Raw genomic sequence first — 27,542 nt, 5'->3', positions numbered from 1 at the left:
TTTATATATAAATGCATATATATATGTTTATATACCCACATATGTGTACATATATACATAACTATGTATCCATGAATATTTGATATCTCCATTTAATCGATCAAACAATACACCAACTTGAAATAAACCGCTCTCCTCGGACACATACGATAGATTTCCAACATATAGGATACTCCATAACAATTTTTTAGCACATTTTTCATCAGTACTAGAGACTAAAATAATTACATTGCTTCTTTTTGCTATTATTGTAGCAAATTGAAGTTTAGGGAAGAAATACCTAAAGCCTACTATAATTTAGAGCGGCAGAAGAAAATAATGGGGAGTCAAGAAAGAGGACTGGTGATATACATGCATCTTTATACTTATCTCATTCAAAAGACTCCATGTAGCAAGTAGGCTATATCCCCTTAGAATTAAAACCATTGGGAATTGACAGTTAAGTTCTTGCTGTTAGTGATAATCAGTTAGTGTCAGATACTCTTCTCTATCCTTATTTTACTGTGACCATAAAATCAGTCATATCTACATAAAAGAATATGTCCAAGAAGATGCTAGCAAGATAGTGATATATAGGGACGAGAAGATAACCAGAAAGAGGAAGGGCAGGGGTGATTTAACATATAATCAGCTAAAAGGTGCCTAAAATGGGAAACAAAGGAGGTTACAAAGAGATCTAAGTATGGGAAAGAAAGACAGATAAAGCAATCTGAGCCTTAAAAGTGGGGGACTTTTATATAAAATAGAAACCTTATAATGCTTCTTCCTAGCATAATGTTAAGGTGGTCATGATAAAACTATTCGACAATGAACCTATAATTAAATTGAGGTATCATCCAAGTAGGGACACACATTTTCTATTTAGCCAAAGGGCTAAAAAATAAGATAAATATTTCTACAACAGGTAAACGTATTTAAAAACCTTGGAAAAATATATTTATATAAAAATTACCAAAATTATGAAAAAATCTGAAAGGATGCAAAAAGGTATAAAAATATCACATATATATATACATAAAAATATCATATGTGTGTGTGTGTGTGTGTGTGTGTTAAATATATAGTGCAATTATAAAATATAAATATAAATAAATAAATATAAATACCAAATTGTATTATATTATACCATGATTACTATTGAGAGAAGTTGAAAACTCCTTCGCAGTTTATAGAAATTACACCAGTATATATGACGGTATATAGATATGCAAAATACAATAATATAAGATACAATAATAAATAAAGTAAAATATAAATGAATAAAAGGAAAAAATATTTGTAAAAATTTTAATAAAGGATTTACAGACACAGATGTGTATAGAATCATAACATTTCCTAGGGGGTATATAATATACTTAAGGGAGCCGTAAGATCTGGTACTCCATTGTAAATATACTTATTATGACTGATAGAGAAAAAAGTCTTTGAACCGAAGGGGAAATAATGTAATCTAAGTATAGAAGGAATGCAGAATAAACAGGTAGGGGTTATAAGAGGGAAATATTACGTTAATTCCATACAATAGAGGGTATGTTATAAAAGATATGACACCCCAGATAATTTTTGCCACAAAATCATAGTATGATATATATAATATTATTTGTTTCTAAAATATTTGAAGGTACGGGTGATCCTATGCACACAAGACACTCTAAGGTCTAATTTATTATTAGTTATGTTATTCTTACCTCTATACTTAAATATTTCGTAAATTTCCATACAACATAGCTTCGCATTCATATCGGCTATCGTTGTATGGCTGAGCTTCCCGTACTATATCCCACTTAAGGATAAATTTACTATTGCTATCCTCAAGTTCCCAGAATTTGCTAGATAATGATGTACTGTTAGATTTATGTCTAAGTCTAAAGGAGTAAAGATGGTTATTAAGGCACTTCTCCATATTTATCGTGCATCTGATGTAAATAAAGTTATTAGTTTCAGTCATTACTATACATTTGTAAACAACACTTTGGGCTAAACAACGATGTAATAACGAGCATTGGGATCTTACCCTACAATTACAGTTGGGGATATCATTATTATTATTATTATTATTATTATTATTATTATTATTATTATTATCATCACCATCATCATCATCATCATCATCATCATCATCATCATCATCATTATCATCATCATCATCATTATCATCATCATCATCATCATTATTATTATTATTATTATTATTATTATTATTATTATTATTATTATTATCATTATCATTATCATCACCATCATCATCACCATCATCATCATCATCATCATCATCATCATCATCATCATCATCATCATCATTATTATTACTACTACTACTACTACTACTACTACTACTACTACTACTACTACTACTAAGTGAGAGAGCGGTGCATACCATCAAAATGACACTGGGATAATATATACGAAGCCCGTATACCCATCATGACTACCGCCTGATAAGGGTACACCAGGTACATGCATCACGACCATATATGCGCAACATAGTGATCTCATATCAAGATAAACAGCGCATGACCTTGCAGGTGGGGTCCAGTTAGAATTTTCCTCGGGTCGAGTAGCCCATCCTGCTCAAAAGGTCCCTGAATAAGGGTTGTTTAAGGATGTTGAACGAAACACCCATGTTTCCAAAGGTGAATTATCCAAACCCCCAAATTCGTCTCAACACATTGCTATGATGCTCTTCCGCTACTTATGCTCAGAGATGTACATATCATCAGCTACTAAGGGACATGCTCAACTAGTTAAGGTCAAACAACTGACAGGCAAATCTGTTGTACTGAGAAGAATATTTGTTGTAGCCCATCTTTTATACCAAAACAAAACAATGTACATGATGACACTTCTAATCAGTTAAGAACAGAAGCCATGAGAGCCACTCCTTGGTACTGCATCAGGGCATTATTATCATTCATTAGTTTTATTTTTATAGCGTGCTTTCATTTCACTACCGAGCGCAGCTCTGTGTGCCTTGGGTATGTGCTGTGGTTTGCTGTGATGCGCTTATGGTTACTGTATTGAAAGTGTTTTGCGTAGAATGTGTGCAGTAGTGCAATTTTCTGTATGTTATATATATTTGTAAGTCCTGGTGTTTTTGTTATGTATTTGTCTGAATATTTTTTTATCATACCTAAGGTGCCTACTATGATTGGAATTGTTTCTGTTTTGAGATACCACATTCAAGTTACTTCTATTTCCAGGTCTTTGTATTTTGAAAGTTTCTCCATTTCTTTTAGGGAAATGTTGTCATCTGCTGGTATTGATACATCAATTAGAAAGCATTTATTATTATTATTATTTTATGTTTAACTTTTGTTTTGCATTTGTACAAGTTGGATCCAAGTCTCACCCAGAGACCTCAAGAGACAACAAATTAGAAGTTCATGTAGGTGTTATGCCTAGGGTACCATATATTTGGATTTGTACAGTTTTGTTCTAGGGAATGTTTAAGAAACCATAAGAAAATTGTGTTTGTTTTAAAATTTGAGATCACATAGACAGTATTTTACGTAGGATATGGGCAGTTCCCATGAGCACTATTTTTTGAACTTCAGCCATTTTGGGGTTTCCTGGTATCTGAGCTAGGTAGTAATCAGCCCGTTTCGCTGTCATTCCCAGGGCACCTATGACAATAGGTATCGTTTTCGTCTTCAGATTCCACATTTTGCTAATTTGTATTTCAAGATCTTTATATTTGCTCAGTTTTTGGTAGGTCTTGACAGATACGTTTATATCGATTGGGACAGTCATATCAATGAGGAGGCATGATTTTTGTCTGAAGTCTTTCAGTATGATGTCTGGCCTATTTGCATCTATCTTTCTGTCAGTTTGAATGGTGAAGTTCCAGAGGAGTGCAATGTGATCATTTTCAAGTACTGGGGGTGGTTTGTGTTCCCACCAGTTTTTATCATGGGGCAAGTCCAGGTTTTTGCATATTACCCAGTGAATATATTGTGCAGCTCTATCATGCCTGTTGAGATACTCTATAGGCGCAAGCAGACTGCACATGGAGACAACATGATTGATGGTCTCATTTTGTTGTTGGCATATACGACATAATGGGGAGCTGCCGTTCTTTAATATGTTGGCCTGGTAGTTCTTTGTAGGTAGGCATTGATCTTGGGCTGCTATGATAAACCCCTCTGTTTCTGATTTCAAGCCAGAGGCCATTAACCATCGGTGGGTAAGGGCTTTGTCAATATCTGCATTATTCGCTCTCTTTGGGTATTTGCCATTGAGAGGTTTTCCATGCCATTTTTCAGTCATAATATCTAAGGCAGCAATTTTAGCACGGGTTTTCAAGCGCTTAGCTTTTTCTGCAGGTGTTTCTAGTTCGTCTAATTCTTGAATTTGTTGCAATTGGAATTCACTTAGATATTCCTTTGCCTGTTTTGTTACTGAGTAAGATGCTTTCTTGCTTTCATGTTTTGAGACAAGTTTTAGCATCCAGTCCTCAGAGTTTTTCAGATAGGTGTCTAGGCCAATTGTGGCTACTTTCATTGATAATGCCAGCTGTAGAAATCCTCGGCCTCCTTCTTTTCTTGGCAGATAAAGACGTTCTATATCTGCCTTAGGGTGGTGCATTCTATGCATTGTCAACAGTTTTCGTATTTTTCTGTCAACATTACATATTTCAGTAATTGACCAGTTAACGATATTGAAACTGTAAGTCACGACTGGTATGGCTAGAGCATTGATCGCTTCGATCCTGTTTCTCGCGTTCAGCTCTGTCTTCAGTATTGCTCTCACCCTGCGATAACATTCTCTTCTGATCCTTTCCCTCATCACTGAGTGCTTGATATTGTCCCCTTCAATTACCCCTAGGTATTTGTAGCTCTCCGCTGGTTCTAACTCTTTTATGACATTTTGCTGGTCAAGGTTCACATTAGATGTATTTATTATTATTATTATTATTATTATTATTATTATTATTATTATTATTATTATTATTATTATTATTATTATTACTACTGAATTTAGTATTACTTCTATTATTATTATTGAATGTAGTATTACTTCTATCGTTTGTAGTATCACACAAATTCGTTGTAGTATTATCAAGTGTTGTATCAGTAAGGCTTGAGTTATTATATCTATCGGCATCACTGTTTGTATTAGTTCCATTCTTCTGGATTCCTAGATATCCACTATTATTATCACCATTACAAGGGTTGAAAACACTATTAACAATATTATTATTACTAATCCGTCCGGATAATTTTATATTTCTTCTATTAAATCGGGCTATAATAGTACTTGTATTTACATTCCTTCCCCTCCGGATTTGATGGCCTTCTGCCAACATTGGAAACCAACATTGCAAAATGTATGGATCAATTCAGTATTTAGGTATCTTGTAAAGATCTACCTCATATTCATAGAATACACTATATTGTAATAAATATCATTCACGTACAACAGTGTGTGAATGACATTCTTAAGGTCAACAGTTACTCGCAACCACTTCTAGGCTTTGTCATTAATTCAGTATTTTTTTTTACTAAATTTGATGAGGTTTATTCATTTTTGGATTGGTCACCTCCTAAGCTACATCTTGAGTTAGAAAAATTGAAATTTGGTTCAGTAGGGAAAAAAGTTGAGATTCTAAATATGTGAAGTCGAAAAGGGGAGAATAACGCCTGAAATCGACTTCAGGGATATACACGCGATGCTGCATACATACTTTCGTAAACACACACACACCTACATACGTACATACATTCATACACACCTACATACATTCATACATACCTACATATTTATTGCAGAAAAATGTTACTGAGGTTTAAAGTGTAATCATTTTCACCTAATCAGAAAACAGGATTTAGAAGTTGGCATTTTCTGCATGATAGTTGTCTATCACAAAATGAAAGCAAAATCATTATATGAGGAGGAATTTTTTTATTAAACAAATGAAAGCAAAGCATTACCACAATCAAAGTTGTAAGAACTTCGGAAGTTTTAATAAGTTCTTTGTTTGCTTTAAAACTTTAATTCAATATTAAGAGTAGCAGAATTTAGATTATTATATGACAAAGTGTTTGCTTTCAGCTATAGTATGCTTGGATTTTCAGAGTAGTAGGATTCAGATTTTTTATTTTCAGGCAAGTTAACAAGAACGGTAGCTGAATTGCAGGCTTTAGTTTTATTTTGCATGAATTGCAACTAAGAAACGAACTTTGCCCTAACTAGGGCAGGTGGCACCTCCTGCCTTACGGTGGTGTAATGGCTATTTTTGCATTTTTAAAAATGTTATATTAGTCATGGCTTTACTATTCATATGATCAGGTTCTCTTCTTGTTATATAGTTGATATATTCTCATACCCCTTTTTGCTAGCTCTTCTTACTATACATACATATAGCTAATTTATTTCTTGATTTTATAATAAAATTAGTATTACATTAATATTCGCCATTATATAGAAAATTATTTTTCATAATGAATTTTCCCACATTCTTTTTAGGCGCGTTCCTATTATGCACTTTATTTCAATATAAAAATTTATATGCAGTGAAGATATACGATCTAATAGTTCTTACAACTATAATTATATTTCTCATTCATAAAATTCTTATTTTAATTCAATCATCAACAATGAAAAACAATACAAATATTGGATCTTTTCCTTTTGGCCGGCACATAGAAAAATAATTTTTTGTAACTAAACACTTTCAAATTTCGTATACTGGTAGAATGTGTCATTTAAAACATCATTTACTCTTAGCGTTTTTAAGAAAATTCTTTATTTTCGAAGTTATTTCGTGTTAAAGTTGTCGTCTTTCGGTAATGTCAACCAATCAATGACGTCTATTGAAGTGAAAACAATTACTGCTGTGGTTTGTCAACATGACTTTCTGACGGTGTAAATTTACTTTGTCTGTTATTTATGACATCGTTCGTGCGTTTGTACTGGTTTTAGCTTTGGGGTTTTAGGGTTAGGGTTAGGGTTCAGGTTTTAGAGTTAGGGTTAGGGTTTGGGTTTTAGGGTTAGGGATAGGGTTTTAGAGTTAGGGTTAGGTTTAAGGTTTTAGGGTTAGGTTAGGGTTTTTTTCAGCTACTATTTTCGAAAAGACATTTTTGCCCCCCCCCCTCCAATTTTGGGTTTAATCCAACTACTAATACAATTTCACAACAATGTCGTCGCAGGTGTTTTTAACCGTGAGGGCACATAAAATCGGTACAAATACCACAAGGTATTTTGTCTGACCCACCCGCCAATCCACCGTTCTGGATTGGTTCCTTATTTATTGACTAAAAAAAAAAATGAATGGTAAAGTTGGCGTCGAAGGAAAGTAGAAACAAATACCGCTGTCTGTCCAGTGCCCTAACGACTCAGCTACTCTACCATTAACTAATGTTAAATCATTTAACGATAACTGGGACGATCATCAAATCAATCTTGAACACGTATCCCTCAACGTTGTTTCCATTATTTCAGTAATACTATGAGTGTGTAATGGTTAGCGGCTGGTTTACCAATCAGTTAATGGTTATTGTAGTGATCGAACATTTTTATTGACCTGGGTTGTTGTTGTTGTTGTTGTTTATGCCCGAGTCGGCTATGATCGATCAAACCTATGATGAAAGACATTCTAGTTGTAATATTTCCATATTATATTCAGACAATGTATAATAGACTACCTTATCCAGTGTTTTATGTTTTTGTTTTAAAGACTAGAGGTTTTGATATTTGAGGGAGAATTAGCTACGTTGGTTATACCTAGCAAGCAAAGCGGGCACGATGAGAGTGATTTCAGGCTGAGAAAGGAACTGGGCTCTCTTAAACACTAGTAAGATGCGCGGTGAATCAGTTAATTGCAATATAAACACTAGCACGTGCTAACATCTGGCATTTATTAGGGCTGCATAGAATTTAGTAGTCTCTTTCTTACATTTGTTCTTTCTTTCTATCCGCTTTTCTTAACTTCTTCCTTTCTATGTATTTATTTATCGAGAAAGAGAGAGAGAGAGAGAGAGAGAGAGAGAGAGAGAGAGAGAGAGAAAGTCAGGGAGTCAGAGAGAGAGTGGGTGAAAGAGACAGAAAGAGAGAGTTACAAAGAGAGGGGTAGTGTGTGTGTGTGTGTGTATGCGTGCGAGAGAGAGAGAGAGAGAGAGAGAGAGAGAGAGAGAGAGAGAGAATCTATTTCTATGCATGTAAATTCAAAAAGATGAGTGTGGAGTGAGGGAGAGGAAAACAGGAAAGGGTTTAAAAGAATAGAACAGTTACAAAGAGATAGAGCGAAGCACGTACACAAACGCACGCAAACGCGCGCGCGCGCGCATGCATACACATGTATAAATATATGTCAGAAATCCATCATAACGTGATTCCTGGCTAATATCTAACTCAGTAAGCCTTGTAAATCACTCAATTTCTGATGTGTCTAATAACAATCTAAAATTCTGATCTAAATCCAATTAAATGCCTTAGACCCTTATAAACCTTAGCATAAAAATAAAGGGCAATGGAAAGAATTAAACTAGCCCTAGTCTTATTGCAGACATTGGAAACTGTAAACAACTAAAACTTTAATAGGGGATAACGTCAATATTTTGGAGAATATTAAAATACATTAAAAAATATGAACCAAAAATGGGACGTATAAATAACTATAGGAACATTGCGATAAAAATTATATCGAAATATACATAGACACCCCATCATCAGCTACTCTATTGGAAACCATTGTGCTTTCGACACATCCATATGTATCAGTATATAAATATGCTCATATATGTGTGTGTGTGTGTGTGTGTGCGCACACACACACACACACACACACAAACACACACACACGCACAAACACAAAGATAAACACAAATACACACACACGCATAACGCACACACACGCATATATGTAGCAGTCAAGGTAGTTTATCGTCATTGTCAGTGATTCCCAAACTGGTTTGTCGCAGAATCGTTTTACGATTTTCCAGATATTCCGGAACCATGCGTTTAATCTATGAAGATCTGTTGCTCTAATTAAAAGACACGAATACAGACAAAATCAAGACAATGGTTGAGCTCCAATGAACGCTTAGTGATTCGATTAATCGAGTTGATCAGAAAATTCAAATACCTGAGTGTCTAAATCTACAGTAACTGCTGCAGAAGCAGGAAGTGTGCCACCGGATGTGTATAGGCCACAAAACAACGATCAACCTCGCAATGGCGTGCAAACAAAAAACTCGCATCTTTTTACTCACAGGTATTGAATAGTCTCGATGGGTACTACTTTGGGTAAGTGCCAGATTTGGACACCGTATCGACATTATACTAATATTTTTTTGTCACTCTAGCTTTATTCACAGCACGAACGTACGCAATTTTCTCTCCAAATCCAAGATATTTGTAACATCCATCACTGGTGACAAGGGATGTAGACAAGCCATTCATTTGTTTACTAAATATGAACACTTAACATGACTAAATTCTATTCCTATGTTCTACAACAATATTGTGACTGGTTTTAACTGCTTCTTGGTGTCGTGACTATTACTTAAACACAGTTTAATGTCATCGACAAAAAGAAGTGTGGGTGACATTAATTTTTCTTATCTCTGCAGTTGCTTTCATTTTGCCTTTGTATCTCATTCACAGGGCTGAGATAAGTATGTATGAATGAATGTATGCATATATGTGTCCAGATAGAAGAATGCATGGATGTGTGTATATATATATATTTATGAATGTACATACATATATATATGAATCTTTCCTTGTAAATTACACACACACACACATGTACACACACATACAAAGTTTTGGGGGTTCAATTTGAAAGTTTATATAAAAGGAAAAGAAAACAAAATATCCCATCCAAAATAAAAATATTTTAAAAAGTCCAAAATATAAACTAGATTATGGCTGGGAGATAATAATTTATTCAAAGTAGCTGCTCTCAACTGCTACCACGATTTCAGACGGCTCCAGTATCTGGTGCATGTGTTACTCACTGTATCCTTGGGAAGATCTTCGAACATCTTCCTGATCTTCGCCACCAGCTCTGCCTTGGTATCTCAGGTAGAGTGGCTGGTGTCTCTTTCAAATTCGCCCCACACATAGTAATCCATGGAATTACAATCGAGGAAATTGGGAGGACAGTAATTGAGCTTGGTGAAATCGTAGAAATTCTCCGACAATCAGTTTTGACTCTTTCTAGCAGTATAGCAAGGTGCAAACTCCTGCTGCTACACATATGGCCTTCCAGTAATAATCCTTTCCAGCCCGGGTTTGATCAGTTTCCAGCAGCTCCACATAACCGTCTGATTTGAGCCTAAGGCCCCGTTCAAAGACCCTTTGCAACTGACTCTGGCCGAAGTTTTTTCCATTTAAGTAGAACCAGATCATCCCCGGTTCAACAGGATGTCTCAGCATGTTCAGGAGCTTCTTTGCCTTCGTCAAGCGGTTCTCCTTGACCTTGGCTGTCAGAATTTGTCCCTTGCGCCTCTTGTACGAGTGGTAGTGAAGGTCCTCATTCAGGGCCAGCTTCAGTTTTCTCGCCAAGGCCTAGATTTCTTTCCTTGGATCTTCCATCACCTTGTCTTACACTTGTTGGATAAATTTGGGCGTGCGGACGGAGTCAGAACGCCTGTTGTATTCCTTCTAGCTGGCTACAGCTTCGTAGTCTCCGCTACAGTTGTCCATGTCACATCTTATAGCCTTTACAGTATTAACAAAACATTGAGCAGCTGTCATGGTGCCGGTATGCTGATAGCCAGCATGAATCATCATGATACAGGTACGCTTTCCCGATATTCAGATGGCTCCCAGTCCCCCATGTCAGCTAACTTTTTCCAAACTACAACTTTAATCATTATAGTCTCTAACGCCGTTGACTTTTTCATCAATACATCAAGCTATTTCTGAAAAAAGGAGACATAAAAAAATCGTCAAATTTAGCTCGATCACCCCGTTTGTGCACGTGTGTATGACTGTGTGAATGTAGGTTTGGAGGTATGTGTATATGTAAGAGTGTATGTGTATATCTATGTAAATGTGTATGTATGTATGTATGTATGTATGTATGTATGTATGTATGTGTGTGCGTGCATGTGTATAAAGTGTATGTGTATTTGTATGTATGCGTCTGAGATAATATTTTAAGAAATTGGAAGTAAAGTGTGTGGGTGAGCATCCGTAACAAAGTGTTGGAGGGAAGGGAGAAAAGGGAGAGATGGGAGAGAAAGAAAGACGGGGAGGAAAGGAAAAGAGTAACTATACATGGATATGTGTGTGTGTGTGTGTGTGTGTGTGTGTGTGTGTGTGTGTGTGTGTGTGTGTGTGTGTGTGTGTGTGCTGGGATTACTATTTGAGTAAAACGGATTTATTTCAATTATTGTTATTTGAAACTAGAAAACTTAAAAGGTAAGAGTGAGATGATGGTGGCGGAGTGGTTAAGGTGGCGGTTGAGGTGTTGGGGACAGGGGTGGATATGGCAGTTGCAATGGTTGGCTGGGATACGTATAAACATAACGGAAGCAAGGACTGTGTGTAACATTTATATATATATATATATATATATATATATATATATATATATATATATATATATATATATATATATATATATATATATGTGTGTGTGTGTGTGTGTGTGTGTGTGTGTGTGTGTGTGTGTATTTGTGTGTGTGTGTGTGTGTGTGTGTGTATAAGCAAAAATATGTAGATATGTATTTATACATACGTTCAAAATATGTATATGCCTACATGTAAATAGATACATACATGCACATATATATATATATATATATATATATATATATATATATATATATATATATATATATATATATATAGAAACAGTTTTAACTATGATAAGCACAATATCTCCGACATCATTATAACTAGCACGAATATCAACATGTCAACACTTCTAATTATTACGTCACTGCCACCATCACTAGAAGAACAACAACAACGAACATTTGCAGCCACTTCCAACATGTACAAAAACCTAAGATGTCCACATTCCATCACTATTTATGTTTACTGTTACAACAACAACAACACCAAAAATAGTAGCAACGGAATACCCTACCATCTCCACCACCATCGTCACCATCATCATTACTACTACACCATCATCATTACTAATACTACACACTGCCGCCGCCGCCGCCACCACTACCACCACCACCACCACCACCACCACCACCACTACTACTACTACTACTACTACTACTACTACTACTACTACTACATCTGCTGCTGCTGCTGCTACTACTACTACTGCTGCTGCTGCTGGTGATGATGATGATGATGCAATTGCTGGTGGTGATGATGGTGCTGCAACAGCATAAAAAAAAAACATGAAATAACACGAATAGAAAAAACATTTTTGTTTTTCTTATACACGATTCTTTTTAATGGGACAAGGGAGAGAATGCGAGAGAACGAGAAATAGAGAAGAGAGAGAGAGAGAGAGAGAGAGAGAGAGAGAGAGAAAGGGAGAGAGAGTGTGTGTGTGAGAGAGAGAAAGAGGGAGAGAGAGAGAATGTGCACGTGTGTGTTACAGTCTGAATAATGTGGCCCGCTTTATGATGTGTATGTGAGTATGTGTGAATGATAGTATGACTGTGTACCTGTGTAACTGTGTACTTGTGTGTGTGTGTGTGTGTAAAAATGATGGGGCTGTTAATATGTGTTGACAATAATTGAGGGTGTTACTAATAATAATGGTGTCTTGCAGTGTACCTGATCTTGTACACCCACTTCACCTGTAGCCGGAACCCTACTACAGGGCAAATAGTTAGGTCCTACTGTAACATGGTAGCCTAATTAATAACGATTAAATTAACCCACATTGCTTGGCTACTGTCGAGTTTAATCTATCAACACTTTAGGAGTGAAAGGCTAAGATGCCCTTCCTAGGAAGTGAACTCAGAACGTAAAAAGCAGAAACAAATGCCAAAAGACATTTGCCCGATGTTCAAATAATTCTTCAACTCTAAGAATGTAAAATTAACGGGGGGGAAAAAAAAAAATTTAAGTTTGGTTTTATCTGAAAATTGATTAAAGGGAAATAACTGCAACTGACTGTTGCCAATATTTTAATCCCACCCTCCACCTTTTACATCATCACGTCTCCAGACGTACACACCTTTTTTTTCTCTCTCACTGCCTCTCACCCAAACTAATGAATAAAACCCCTCCCCATACACACACACACACACACACACACACACACACACACACACACACACATATAAGCAGATAGATAGATACACACACATACATACATATGTATGTATGTATGTTTTATGAATGTATATGTACGGGTGCGTCTTGGTATACATATACCCAGCCATCTCACCTCGTCATCCTTTTAAAGAGTGCTCTCTGTTTACATAAATGTGTGTTTGTGCATGTGCGCGCGCATGATTTGAGAGGGAGAATTAAAGAGAGGGAGGAGAGAAAGAGAGTGTGTGTGTGTGTGTGGGTGAATAGTTGCGGAACAAAGTAAAGAGGTTTGTTTCACCAGTAAAAATATGGAAATACAAATATATATATATATATAATAAATAATTAAATAAAAAAAATAAAACTTCGCTGTAAGACTAGATAAATAAATAAATAAATAAATGAGTAATGAGTTTCACCGCCGCTGCTGCCTCTGCCTTAGTGTTAACCATATTAACTAATAGAGGGAGGGGGTTGAGAACTCTTCGTACTCCCTCACCCTCATTTATCTACATGAGTAGCGGTGGGGTGATGTACAGTAATAGAGATAAGGGAGGAGGTAATGCTTAAGAGGAAGGAAGGGGTGAAGACAGCTGAGTAGTAGCAGGTGTACTGCCAGTCGGAAGACAATTCTCTCAGTTCCATATTTCTGCAGCCTGAGAGCGGAGTGCGTTTTCTTCGTTTCTTCTCAACTCGAACCGGTTCCTTCGAGTGGAATTCTTAATAAACTTTCTTTCTTCTCCGATTGACAGTAAACTTTAGCCATGGATCGTGAAACATATCTGAAAAAAGTCCAGGCCATCAGAGTGGCCAAAGAAACTGCTATGGACAAGGTGGAGGTCATTGAGGAAAAACTGAAGGCCACCGAGTCCGAAAGGAGCCGCTTGGATGAGGAACTGAACTGGTTACAAAAGAAATATTCTAACATGGAGAAAGAACTGGATACTGTGAACAATGACCTGTCTAAAGCCCAGGACATGATGCACTACGCCGAAGAAAGAGTTAGCGAGTGTGATACAGAGATCCAGAACTTGCAAAGGAGGATACAAATGTTGGAGTTACAACTTGAGAGAAGTGAAGAAGCTTTGTCTGTGAAAAAGACCGAAGAAGTAACAAACCAGGAGAAGCTGAAGGAAGCCGAGTTGAGGGCAACAAACGCCGAACGAACGGTGACCAAACTGGAAGAAGATCTGGAGAAAATGGAAGTCTCATTGAACGAAGAGAAGGAAAAATATAACCAACTCATTAAAGATTTAGATGATGCTTACAACGATGTAGCATTGTATTAAAATACAACTGCCTCATACTTAACTTTCTCCTTCCCGTCCGACTTGACTCTTTTGCAATTTTATTTTCTTCCCCTCACGAGAAAGGTAAGAAATTTAATGTTTTCAGCCAGATATTATTTAAAAGTGAATATTAGCCATAACATCAGACAAACATTATTTCTAATAATGACAATGCAAGCAGCATAAAACAGCGCTGTTAACAATAAAAAGCAGTTAATTAAAAAAAAAGATGTAATTAAGATTAGTGGAACATCTCTAATCTTTTTTTATTTTTATATTTTTAAATTGTGAAAATTATTTGGAGGAAAACAAACCTACTCTGCACCTTCTCTATCGATGTCCTATTTATAATCCAGTTAGTTCACCAGTTAACCAATAATCCAGCGATCATATTGTTTATCATTGATTGATTGATGATCACAAAGATCAATATGCCAACGACAGTCACACAATATCACCAACCGGTGTTCTCTAAGTAATTTTATCTCTGTTATTCACATTAATCAAACGTTTTAACAAGAAAAAATTTTAAAGGTAAAAGCCAAGCGTTAGCCCTGCCGTGTTTGTAGTTTTGCTGGAAACCAAGTTGTTTGGAACTTTATTAACCAGAGACCAACATCACAGGTCACAGTTGAAGCAACCAAGTCTTCTTTAACAACACCTTTGGAAATGTGTGAAAGATCGCCAAGCAAACAATAATAAAGCAAAACAAAAACAGAAACAAGAAAAACAATGATTTATTTTGAAAATGAATATTTGCAAGAAGAAAATAAACTTTAAAAATCTATGACTAGAATCTTCATCTTGGAAATAAATTTGTTTACATTTAATATTTGTTCATTTTTAGTAAAAATAGCGTTAAGTGTCTTGTCGAAGGACCAACATAAACAAAACAACAGACAAAAACAAATGTGAACAGCTGTTCCTGAAAGAAAAACTGAAGTCAGTTATATATATATAAAATAGTAAATGATGAAAGATGTACAACAAATCTGAACTAATTCCATCATGGAATTGTTTGCCGACTGACTTCAGTATTCTTATTTGTATCCTTTTACTGCTATTTTGATGTCTTAATTCTTCAGTTTTTATTCTAATTGTTTTTGTTGTTGGCATTTTTATATTTGTTATAATACTGTTTATTTCTTTATTTTTCTTACCAATTTACCCAATTCTTGAGATACACTTCTAGTGTTGCATGCGTGGTGGTAGTCGGATATATGAGTGGTGCGAAAATTTATGAATAGAGTAGAGATTCATATTTGTGAATGGGTGAGAAATTTTAGTGAATGAAGCGGAAAAGTGTATACTACAGTTGTACACACACACACGCGCGCGCGCGCGCGTGTACACACGTATATATATTTGTTTATATACATACATATATATATATATATATATACATATATTTATATACATATACATTTATATACATATATATATATATATTTATATCCATATATATATATATATATATATATATATATATATATATATATATACACATACATACATATACATGCATATATATATTAAGATAATAAGAAAGTAAGATAATGGAGATATAACATTTAATAAAAATTTATTATCTGCAAAAATCAAACATGGTGACTTACAGCTGTTTCAATTTAGTTAAAAAGATTAAATAGCAATTATTAAAATCATTATATTAGGCTAAATATCTTCAGATACCACCCCTTAATGAGGCTAATTTAACCTCTAGTTGAATATATATTTATATATACATAAATATTTATATATATACATACATGGCTGTAATGTGAGTGTATGTGTGTGTGTGTGTGTGTGTGTGTGTATATACATAGACATACATACACATACATACAAAGATAGAAAAGTCAATCTGAATCGTATTAAAGTGATGACCTTCATCATAGATGAGTCATCTCCTGGCACGTCAGTATTCCACCGTCAATTCCCACTCGAATTCATTGTTATCATACTTTTACAGACTACTCTTAAGGACATCTCTGAAGAATTTCATTTATTCTCTTCAGACTTACTTTTTCATTCCTTTAATAACTGATAGTGGAAAAAAAAATGTAAAATTTAGTTGTTTCGTGTCATCATCATCATTTACTCGTCTTTTCAGGGAAGCAAGGATTGTACTCGAACCTTTTTTATGTAGTGTTGTGTCTGCCCACATCTTGGAAGTATTCAACATTTTAGACCACCTACCCAAGAAACCAAATAGTTGGAATAAGTTCTTACATGTTGGGGATTTGATTATGTAACACCTTTGTTTTAGTTATGTTGGTAATTAAAACCCATCTTTCAAAGACTTCATGGAAAATATCGGTAATTGTCTGCAAAAGCACCAACTGTGTCATCAATGTAATACTGAAGTCGTAGTTTTCCTTTTTAGTACGGAGTCTGACAAGATTAAATATCTTGCTATTTGTGTGGACAAAACCCGAGTATAACTGAGAGGAAGATGAAAAAGAGGGTAGATGCAATCACACCTTCCTGTTTTACTCCAGTTCTGTCAGTCAAATATCGTCAGGCTCGAGTGACTTGTTAGTCTTTAGGGAGTAAATTGCTTTTGTTGGGTTTTTCTAATGTCAGGTGATGTGGCTAAGAATTTCAGCATTGACCTTTGTACAATGTTGTCCAGAGATCTTTCGTTCAAAGTACACTCACAATTAAACAAATCATAGAAATATTCTAACCCTCAATCATTAGCAGCTGCTTGTTCTTTTATACGTTTTGTACCGTCTAAACCGTGTAGAACCCATTGCACATACACCATTGAATGCTTTAATCACACTAGTGAAACCTCTTATGTCATTCATATCAGTTGCTTTAATCTGTCACCAATTGTTCTTCATTGCTTGTCCTTGCTTGGTGAAAAGTATTTCCATTGTGCATATTATTCTCCTCATGTGGTTGAACATGAAAAGTCGCATTCTTCGTGTTGATCTGCTTTTACTTGGCTGTTGGCCTCATCAAATTAGTCTTACACACATGTATGTATGTATGTATGTATGTATGTATGTATGCAAGTATGTACAGTAAGCCCTCGACTATTGCGGATGTTACGTTCCAAAAACTTCGCGATAGGTGAAAATCTGCGAAATGGAAACTGTACTGTATATTTATTATTATTATTTTTATAATTTGTATATATTATAAATGTAAAACAACACCATAGAGGAATCGACATATGCTTAAATAATAAAGCGCGATATAGCGAGGGATTATTGTATACATACATAATCTTACGTGTCTTGTATAACTATATGCATGTCCAAACTTACTTTCTATTGTAATTAAATGCGATGCAAATCTTGTTTCGTGTAGCTGCTGTGTTGAAACGGTCAGCACTGGAAGCTCGAGGTCAACGAATTCGTTTGTTCTATATACAAACGTCGTTATGTGAAAGATAATAATAATGAATTGTTATGCAACCACAAAGCTACATGAGTTGAAGTGGTTACAATTGATTTCATACACCCCAGTATTCGAATGGTAACTGATTTTTTTCAAAACTGTCTCGATTGAAATAATAATGATAATCCTTTCTACTAGAGGCACAAGGCCTGAAATTTGTGAGAGGGGGATAGTCGATTACATTATAATAATGGTTTCAAATTTTGCCACAAGGGCGCCAATTTGGGGAGAGACAATAAATCAATTACATCGACCCCAGTGTTTCACTAGTACTTAATTTATCGACCCCAAAAGGATGAAAGTCAAAGTCGACCTCGGCGGAATTTGAACTCAGAATGTAAAGACGGACGAAATGCTGCATTTTCCTGGAGTACTAACGATTCTGTCAGCTCACCGCAATAATAATAATAATGATCCTTTCTACTGGAAGCACAATTTGGGGGAAGGGATTAAGTCGATTACATCGACCCCAGTGCATAACTGGTACTTATTTAATCGACCCTGAAAGGATGAAAGGCAAAGTCGACCCCGGTGGAATAATAATTAAAATAATAATAATAATATTATTATTATTGAGCGAGCCAGCAGAATCGTTAGCATACCGGGTAAAATGCTTAACGGCATTTATTCCGTCGTTACGTTCTGAGTTCAAATTCCACCGAGGTCGACATTGCCTTTCATCCTCTCGGGGTCGATAAAATAAGTATCAGTTGAACTCTAAATGTTTGGAGCCACTTTTTCCACATTTTTTCCTTTATTTGTTAAAATGTCATCAAAAATAAAATAGAATAAACAGGAGGTGGCGACAGCTGTGGCGGTGAGTTAATATTAAACAAATACCTATTTTCTGTTCAGATCGTATCAGCAGGTGAGCTTTTGGTAAGGAACTAACGCATGACTGTAGTAACCACAGTGCTGTACTGACTAAAGTACTGCGCTGAAGTATAGTATAGAATACGGTGGTGCACTGTAGTAGAGCACATACTGTAGTAGTATTCAGAAGTACCCTCAGATCCTGCCTGTGAAACTGTTGAAAGACTTAACAGCAGCTTATGTAGGAAAGTGAGATTTCTTATAGGTAAAACACGACAGCAAAAAGAATTAAAACTAAAAAGAGAAGAGAAGAGAACATTACATATTGACATGCAGACATAGTGGTGGGGGTGGTAAGCATCCAACGAACTAGAGCTGTAGATGTTCAGTTCATTTACGCTACTTGTACTCAAAATAGCCAACCAGCCGCTCTCAGTCCATTTGTAGTCGAAATGGAGTTACTATGTCACAACGGTTTTTTTTTGGACTATTCCTGTTTATTTAACTTTATCAAGAAAAAATTTGAACAAAACAATGAGAAAATATTCCCTATTCAAATATAGAAAGGGTTATATATTTGGTAGTTTGACAACTTGCCGAAATACGACGGTTATATATTTTTAGAGAAATGTATATAATTTTATCAAGTTGTAAAGATGCAGTTGATACATTGAAGACCTTTTGTACTGGTTTGTAAGAGTTCTGAATGAACTGTTTAGACATTGTTGAACCTCCTTCAGTATAAATGAAGAGCTGTCGATGACATTGAAGATAATGCCGCCAATATTCAATATTCAATTCGTTTGTAGTTGTAGAAGATAGGGCAATGAGTTTTTATAAAATCTTTGGTCAAACAAATTTGGAGAGACGAAATAAAATTGTATATTTAAGAATTTATAAAACTTATATAATTCATAGGACTGTACTATCTCTGTACAATCAGCTGATGGGAACAGGACACGAAACTACGCCAGTTTGGTTAGTAGCATCAACAGGTCTGCAGCATCACTTGTAGGGGTTCCTTTCGGAAATACCTTAAAAGCCTACTCGTGGCCTTTACATTAGGGGTTCCCACATCGCGGCAAAGCTCTCCCTAATATTTTTTGTTTTTAGAAGCATTCGCATCACCATCAGTGTTTCTGGCACTTACACGGTGCTGGTACCGAAGATCTCACCGTCTCTCTCGATGTCCTTCCTTCGTGCTATGAGGGTTATCAATTCTTTGTTGGCCTTCCTCACTATTACGAAGTTTTGTGTTTGTACTGTTGGTTGTTGCTATTGGTAGTGATGGTGGTGGGTTCTTTCCAGGGCTGTTGCAGTGGTGTTGGAGGGGTTGATGTTGCTGTAGATGTGGGTGTATTTTCTCTGTTTTTTGATGTGTGTTGGTGTGGGGCAATGTACCTTATTGTGTTTTATTTTTGATTTGTTTGGTTTGGGGGGTTTCATTGTTTGTTATTCACAACGTAAGTATCGTTGCCGTTTAAGTTGTCGAGGCTACTGTTGGTCTTGTTTTTTTCCCTATTATAGTTTTTGTTGTTGCAGTGATGGTGGTGGTGGTGGTGTAGGTAATGGCCATGCTCGTTGTTTTATTGTTGATGCTGTTAATTGATGTCTTTGGTATTGTTTCATTTATTGTGGAGAATTCAGCTTCGTAATTGGAATGAAATTCATGCGCTGTATTGTCGTTGTTGTGGCTGCTGTTTGTTGTTATAGTGGTGGAATCTCCTCTTCAGTCTCTGTTATACTTAGTATAAACTCTGCATTAATACTAATAGCAACTAAGTTCATTTAAACTCAGATCGACCCTGATCTAGTAGGCTTGTCGTCAAATGCATTCTAATCATTTCAATCCTATATTTATTTTTCAGGCACAGTTTAGAACTACATTATCTTATGTCTCCTGTATTTTATTTAGACACAGTTTATCTAGGACTACATTATCTAATACGTTCTTTGCATTTCAAGAACTTCGTCAGTCCACAACTCCGAGTTTATAGTTGACGTCAATCTTAAAGTGATTTCGGATCTTTCTGATTTGGCGGACACCATTTGTTTTCTAACGAAACACTTTCAAACTTGGGATACTGATAGAATGTGTCATATAAAACATCTTTTTCTCTTAGCCTTGTTAAGAAAAGTTTGTATATTCGAAGTTATTTCATGTTAAAAGTTGTCGTATTTCGGTAATTTCAACCAATCACTGACGTCTATTGAGGTGAAAACAATTACTGCTGTGGTTTGTCAACAACACGTTGTGGCGGTGTAATGGGATCTTTTCCCTTGAATAAAATTAGTGCCGTTGTTTGTCAACAACAACTATCGGCAGTACTGTTATTTATGACATCGTTCGTGCGTTTGTACTGGTTTTAGCTTTAGGGTTTTAGGGTTAGGGTTCGGGTTTTAGAGTTAGGGTTAGGGTTAGGGTTTTACGGTTAGGGTTAGGGTTATGAGCATTTTTGCCAAATTTGGCGAAAATATGTTCAATACACCGCCACAAATTTTTCGCCAAATTTGGCAAAAATACTCATAACCCTAACCCTAACCCTAACCCTAATCCTAACCCTAAAACCCTAAAGCTAAAACCAGTACAAACGCACGAACGATGTCATAAATAACAGTACCACCGATAGTTGTTGTTTACAAACAACGGCACTAATTTTATTCAAGGGAATACACCGCCACAACGTGTTGTTGACAAACCACAGCAGTGATTGTTTTCACCTCAATAGACGTCAGTGATTGGTTGAAATTACCGAAATACGACAACTTTTAACATGAAATAACTTCGAATATCAAAATTTTTCTCTGTTCTATAAGACAAAATATACAAGTATACGAAGTTTTAAAGTGTTTCGGTAGAAAACACACTAAATAAAAACTAAATAAAAAATGGTGTCCGCCAAATCAGAAAGATCCATGATTTCTTGCCACTGTTGTAAGAAGTATGAATGAATTCAATGTAATCTAATGTTCTGTCTCACTGGAATCATAAGAGAGATTTGAACTCAGAACAGAAATAATATTTTGACTTTTCACAAATAATAAGTTTAAAAAAGGAAAATTTATATTCGTAGATATACGTTTGGTAACTTCATTAAATTACATGAATATCACTTTGGTTGGTTGACATGCCTAGTACTAATTTCACTTGTTATTAAAAATTTAGTCTAAAAACTAATGTTACCCTGTAGGGATTGATTCAATTTGAATAAATGAAGGATTTGAAAGGAAGCTATCAGAGTTTAAGGCTATGAATGCAGCGAGTTCCATCTTCGTACAAATACAGTTTTCAGATATACTATAGTTACTATTATAGTTTATTAATAATAATCACATTATTATTAATATGTTTAATATTATTAATAATATTGCGATTACGACTTAGATCATCCGTTGTTAACATGATTTACTTCAGTTTGATTTAAATCCAATAATCTCTTTAAACTTAACTTACAACACTTTTGTATGTTTTTCTTTCATAAATTTCCTTAACTTATTATATTCAGAGAGTTTTTATCTATTTTTGGCTAATCGATGCCAGCCAGCAATGGAATCTAGCTGTACCCGGCTTTTATTTCAAAACAACAAACACTGTAATACTGCAGATAGCTTAATCTTAAAAGAAAGATTTATGAGCGGATAAGTCTCAAAAGCAAAACCAAAAAACTGGGAATACCGTCACAGAGACTGCAATAGAACAAGTTCATAAAAAAAAAACCTACAGACGTAAGGGCTATGGCTACATGTTATTCGCTTATTTGGTAGCCTCGGAAAGAATTTCTTCAAGAAAACAGCATTTTAACAGTTTTTATTCTTGGAGAAAACATTTCAAAAAACTTTAATCAATCAATAAATAATAAATGTAATGAATTATTTGAGATTTTTAAAATCTTCAATTACAAGTCTTTAAAACGAACCAACGATATACTGGAAATCAAAAACATTTGGACTTGGTAATACATTCACTGACCAAACTCAGACAGTCTTCAATGAACTTGAATCAGTGAAATTATTGGCTGGTTTTTGAACGTTTGGTGAAAATTAAACAAGAATGAAGAAAAGCGTACTAACTGCAGATGGAATCTACTGGAACCACATGCTTAATCTGCACTTCCGCTCACCATAATACCAATAAGGCTGCGTTGCTGCTTAGTTTCTGGGGTTTTCTCCTAGCATCATTTTTTTAAAATTTCTTATCTGAAATAACTTGAAAATGTATTTGGCTGGCGTTTTCACTCTGGAAATTAAAAGCTAACCAAATCTGAAAAATAAAACTGAATTATAATTTCAAAAGCAAATTTCTTGTTTTACTTTATAAACAAATTATAATTTTTTTCACTAATTATTAATCATCCAGGAGGCAAGCAACATCGATGAAAGAAGGTAAGTTCTTGGTGAGACAAGACCCAAACCTAATTTCTGTACCATTTGACTCACACCAGTACATATTTTAAGGGAAACATGAACATTATATTGGGCGCACACCGAGTAAGATGGCTGTTACAAAGACGTCGAACTTCTGAACTAGAAGTTCTGGTCATGGTTAACCATATGTGTCAAATGCATCTTCAGGTGTTGGAAATTTTACAAGATATTGGAATGTTTAAAGAAAAAGCAGTAAATCTTCTTGACCAAGGATAGGCTTAAAGCAGTTTCTACGAATATCCATAGTGTAACCTAGTTAGTCAGAGCCTGTATTCCTGTAACATTTACAATGCGACCAACTTAGTTGCAGTATATATTGTTGTAACATGTATAGTGTGACCTAGATAACCATAATAGATATTGCAACAACATCTATAGTATGACTTAATTAGTCGCAGTCAGTATTGCTGTAACATTGTAGTGGGGCCAAGCTAAGAACAGTTTGTATTGCTATAAAACACGTAGATAGACTACCCAGATACGTTTATCCTGGCGTTATCAGAAAATACTTTGGTTTTGAACACTAATCACTAAAGTATTTGTGAGCAAAGACAGAGGAGAGTATAGAGAAGTGTGTAAAAGAATTCTCCTACTACATCATCATGGTTAGACACAGAACCATAGACAATGAACCCAAACTTCACCACGTCATTACCAGACGGGCCAGATAACCTCTGAACTCAGCTCAGTAACTTGCTGAACACTAAACAAACATCAGCTAGAATATTGCATGGCACAACTAACTTAACATATATCTTTGATAGAACATAATTAATGTAGCTAATAATTAAAGTATTCCATAAGCTATACTATAATTATTCAGTTTAAAACATTACCAGTTAATTATTAAGATTTTAATTCGACATGATAAACATTAACTTTAGACGGAAAAACGAACAATGGCCACCCTCAGGTGGTGATCTCACTGCCCAATACATGTTTAGAAACATTATTTTGCAAATATACCATCAGGAAACCAATTTCACTTCACTTGCACCTGTTAATGCCATTGAGAAAGGCACAAACGTTAAAATATCTCCTTCATTTACCATAAGAATATAAATCCTACGCAGAAGAAAAAATTATAATGTTAAAGAATGTTATCTGTTAAAGTATATTAATTCTGTACTTCAGTGTTCTGAGGACATATCCAAAGGAGTCTATTGAGGTTTTTATCTCGTTCGACTAACTGTAATTGGTTCAAGAAGTTATGGACTTCCTCCAATAATAGCTAAGCTTTATAAAATTTAAGGAAGCGTGATGATTGATAGAGAATCAGTCAAAAGAGTGCAATGGTTGATTCTAGTTTAAATACAGCCATAGTCAGCAGTATATTTTAACTCTCCATAGCCAAGATATAAAGATCAGTTACATATTGGGGTCGATTCAATAGCGATTTATCTATTGGCATAGCTATGCGGTTAAGAAGTACTAAATTAAATCTTACTGAACGGCACTGTGGACAAGTATCCTCTACCATAGCCTGTATGTATGCACTAGCGCGCGCACACACACACACACATGCACATATACTTCGTTTTTGTATCTGGCTTGCAAGATTCTTTATATGAATTCGTGTGTTGTGTCTGGAGAGTCATATTGTCTTAATGCCTTATCATCTAACACACCCACCTGTTCGATTTCCACTCACACACACACACACACACACACACACACACACACACACACACACACATATATATATATATATATATATATATATATATATATATATATATATATAGTTCAAATTTACAGAAAACAGAAAACGAAGACAGGTGAGAGAACAAGCAGGTGTATTAGCTCGGGAAGAATGGAAAATTCTTTGACGTTTCGGGCCTACGCTCTTCAATAGAAAGTGTTGAAAGTGAAAAAATGGAGAGAGAAAAAAAAAAAAACGGAGAGAGAAAAAAATATGTTGGAATTAACGGTTCCTCATGATGACAATCCGTCTGTGCATTTACATGTTTCTGGAAACGAATTGGACAAGTCTAAAATATGCAGCTGTAGCGGTCTCGACGGATGGGAGATAAGGAAAAAAACTCAGTGTATGTATGTGTGTGTGTGTGTGTGTGAGAGAGAGAGAGAGAGAGAGAGAGAGAGAGAGAGAGAGAGAGAGAGAGAGAGAGAGAGAGAGAGAGAGAGTCAAAAGAAAAAATAGTGGTACGGTCAACAACTTACATTCCACATTCACATTTATACACACACACACATACACACATTGATTTCAAATTTTGGTACAAGGCCAGCAATTTTGGGGGAGGAAATAAGTCGATTAGATAGGCTCCAATGTTCAACTGGTACTTATTTTATCGACCCTGAAAGAATGAAAGGGAAAGTTGACCTCGGCGGAATTTGAACTCAGAACATAAAAACGGACGAAATGTCGCTAAGTATTTTGCCCAGTGTGGTGACTATTTTGCCAGCTACTGCCTTATATATATATATATGAAGGACAAAAGGAACGACATACTTATTTTTTTTGGAAAATATTGCTTGACGAATGAAATTTGGTGTGGTGGGGGATATATATAACGTGTAAGAATTCCATTTTATGTGTTAATTTTAACTTCAAAAAGTCAAATAATGATTCAAAGTTTTGCACACAAATCATTAAATTCAGTAGAAATATTGAAAATAAAACACGTAAAACACGTAAATAATTCTAATTTTGACACAAAACTAGCAATTTCGAGGAGAAGGGCCAGTCGATTATATGGACCCCAGTACTTGACTGGTACTTAATTTTATCACGTCCAAAAGGCAAAATTAACTCAGCAGGATTTGAACTCAGAATGTGATATGTCGGAATGCCGCTAAGCATTTTGTCCTACTTCGCCACCTTAAAATTTAGTTAAAATAAGCCTTTCTACTATAGGCACAAGGCCTGATATTTTGGGGGAGGAGTTAGTCGATTACATCGACCCAGTGCTCGACTGGTACTTATTTTATCGACCTTGGAAAGATGAAAGACTAAGTCGACCTCGGCGGAATTTGGACTCAGAACATAAAAAGTGTAGTTAAAATAAAAACAAAATAGTCATTATCATCAGTAAATATATTCTCAATAATAGAACCAAAAAGAAAAAAAGAACAATTGGGACTGCCAAAAATTAGTATGTGCCATTTAGATGCTTAGTTTTAGTTTTTTTGTTCAACAGGTGCAGTGAAGGCGCGGGGCTAGTGGTTAAGGCATTCGGCTCACGATCGTAAAGATCATGAGTTCAATTCCTGGCGACACATTGTGTCCTTGAGCAAGAGATTTTATTTCTAGTTGCTCCTATTCACTTAGCTGGCAAAAATGAGTAGTACCTGTATTTTAAAGGGCCAGCTATGTCACATTCTATTTCACGCTGAATCATCCTGAGAAATACGTTAAAGGGTATGCGTATCTATGGAGTGGTCACCCATTTGCACGTTAATTTCCCGAGCAGGCTTTTCTGTTGATCGGGTGAACTGGCACCCTCGTCAACAGATGTGGGGACAACCGAAAATTTTTATAGACTTGTTGGGTACGTACAAATAATTTCGAAGTCCCGGAAAACTATGGGTGCTCAGTAATTATTTTTAACATACAGTATGTTAACAAATATATATTGACCAACGATACATCAACTCTATGGTAATATAATGGTGATTTTTCAAGGTCACTTCAATAATTCATTCTAATTAATCGGTTTCTGACTGAAAAATCCTAGATTCAGAGCCATTTGTGAAATTTTTCTTATCTATTTCTGTAAATGTGGTTTTGTCGCATAAAATTTCTTCATTGTGGCAGAGTAAGTTTGCAAACCTACGCCATTCCACATTGCTCAGATCATTCACATCATGCAATTAAGTCAAATCCAAAGTCCCAATCTTTGAGGATAAAACGGATTTGTACTGATACAGAGGATTATTGGAAACATGGAAACGATTTTGTGCGCCATTATGTCAAACGCGATTGTAGTGCGTTACGATTGAAGGAAATCGTGAATGACAGTCAATTCCATCACAAATTATAACAGAGATGTTATGATTTACACAAAAGGTGGGACTTATAACGATTCCATTTGGTGTACGCAGCCGAGTACACCAAACACAACTTGATTTATGTTGGGTGTGTAACAGAAACATTAAATAAAAAATTCAATGGGCATAGGTATAACATCAAGCACAATAACAGTACTTCGGCGGAACTAGCCAAACATTTTACATCAAACGGTTGTAAATTTGAGAGACATCTGAAAGTACACATTCTCAGAAAATATTCTGACTCCACTTCATTTCAAATTCCCGAATCACATGAGGATAAATATACTTGTGAATGACAAACCTCAGACCCTTGAGGAATTAACAAAATGAGACGAGAATTACATCACATTTACGCTAAACTTTTTGACTAAGTGTTCTCTTCACTGCTTTCTTTTTTTTTATCCT

At 35.4% G+C, this 27,542-nt stretch overlaps 1 protein-coding gene across 1 annotated transcript; it reads left to right on the top strand.

Annotated features, from left to right (window-relative positions):
• The first annotated feature begins 13,822 nt into the window (after positions 1-13,822).
• On the top strand, positions 13,823-22,991 carry LOC106870414 (uncharacterized). Its single transcript, XM_014916477.3, has 2 exons — positions 13,823-15,520; positions 22,205-22,991. The coding sequence occupies exon 1, from the start codon at positions 13,950-13,952 to the stop codon at positions 14,472-14,474; it is 525 nt and encodes a 174-aa protein (XP_014771963.1). The 5' UTR covers positions 13,823-13,949; the 3' UTR covers positions 14,475-15,520; positions 22,205-22,991.
• Positions 22,992-27,542: the final 4,551 nt, after the last annotated feature.

The sequence above is a fragment of the Octopus bimaculoides genome, chromosome 5 (genome assembly GCF_046866305.1).
Source record: "Octopus bimaculoides isolate indiv1 chromosome 5, ASM4686630v1, whole genome shotgun sequence".
NCBI lineage: Eukaryota > Metazoa > Mollusca > Cephalopoda > Octopoda > Octopodidae > Octopus > Octopus bimaculoides.
This window is presented reverse-complemented; position numbering and strand designations above follow the sequence as displayed.

Coding starts and splice junctions, on each gene's coding strand:
- LOC106870414 (XM_014916477.3), top strand. CDS start 13,950: ATGGATCGTGAAACATATCTGAAAAAAGTCCAGGCCATCAGAGTGGCC.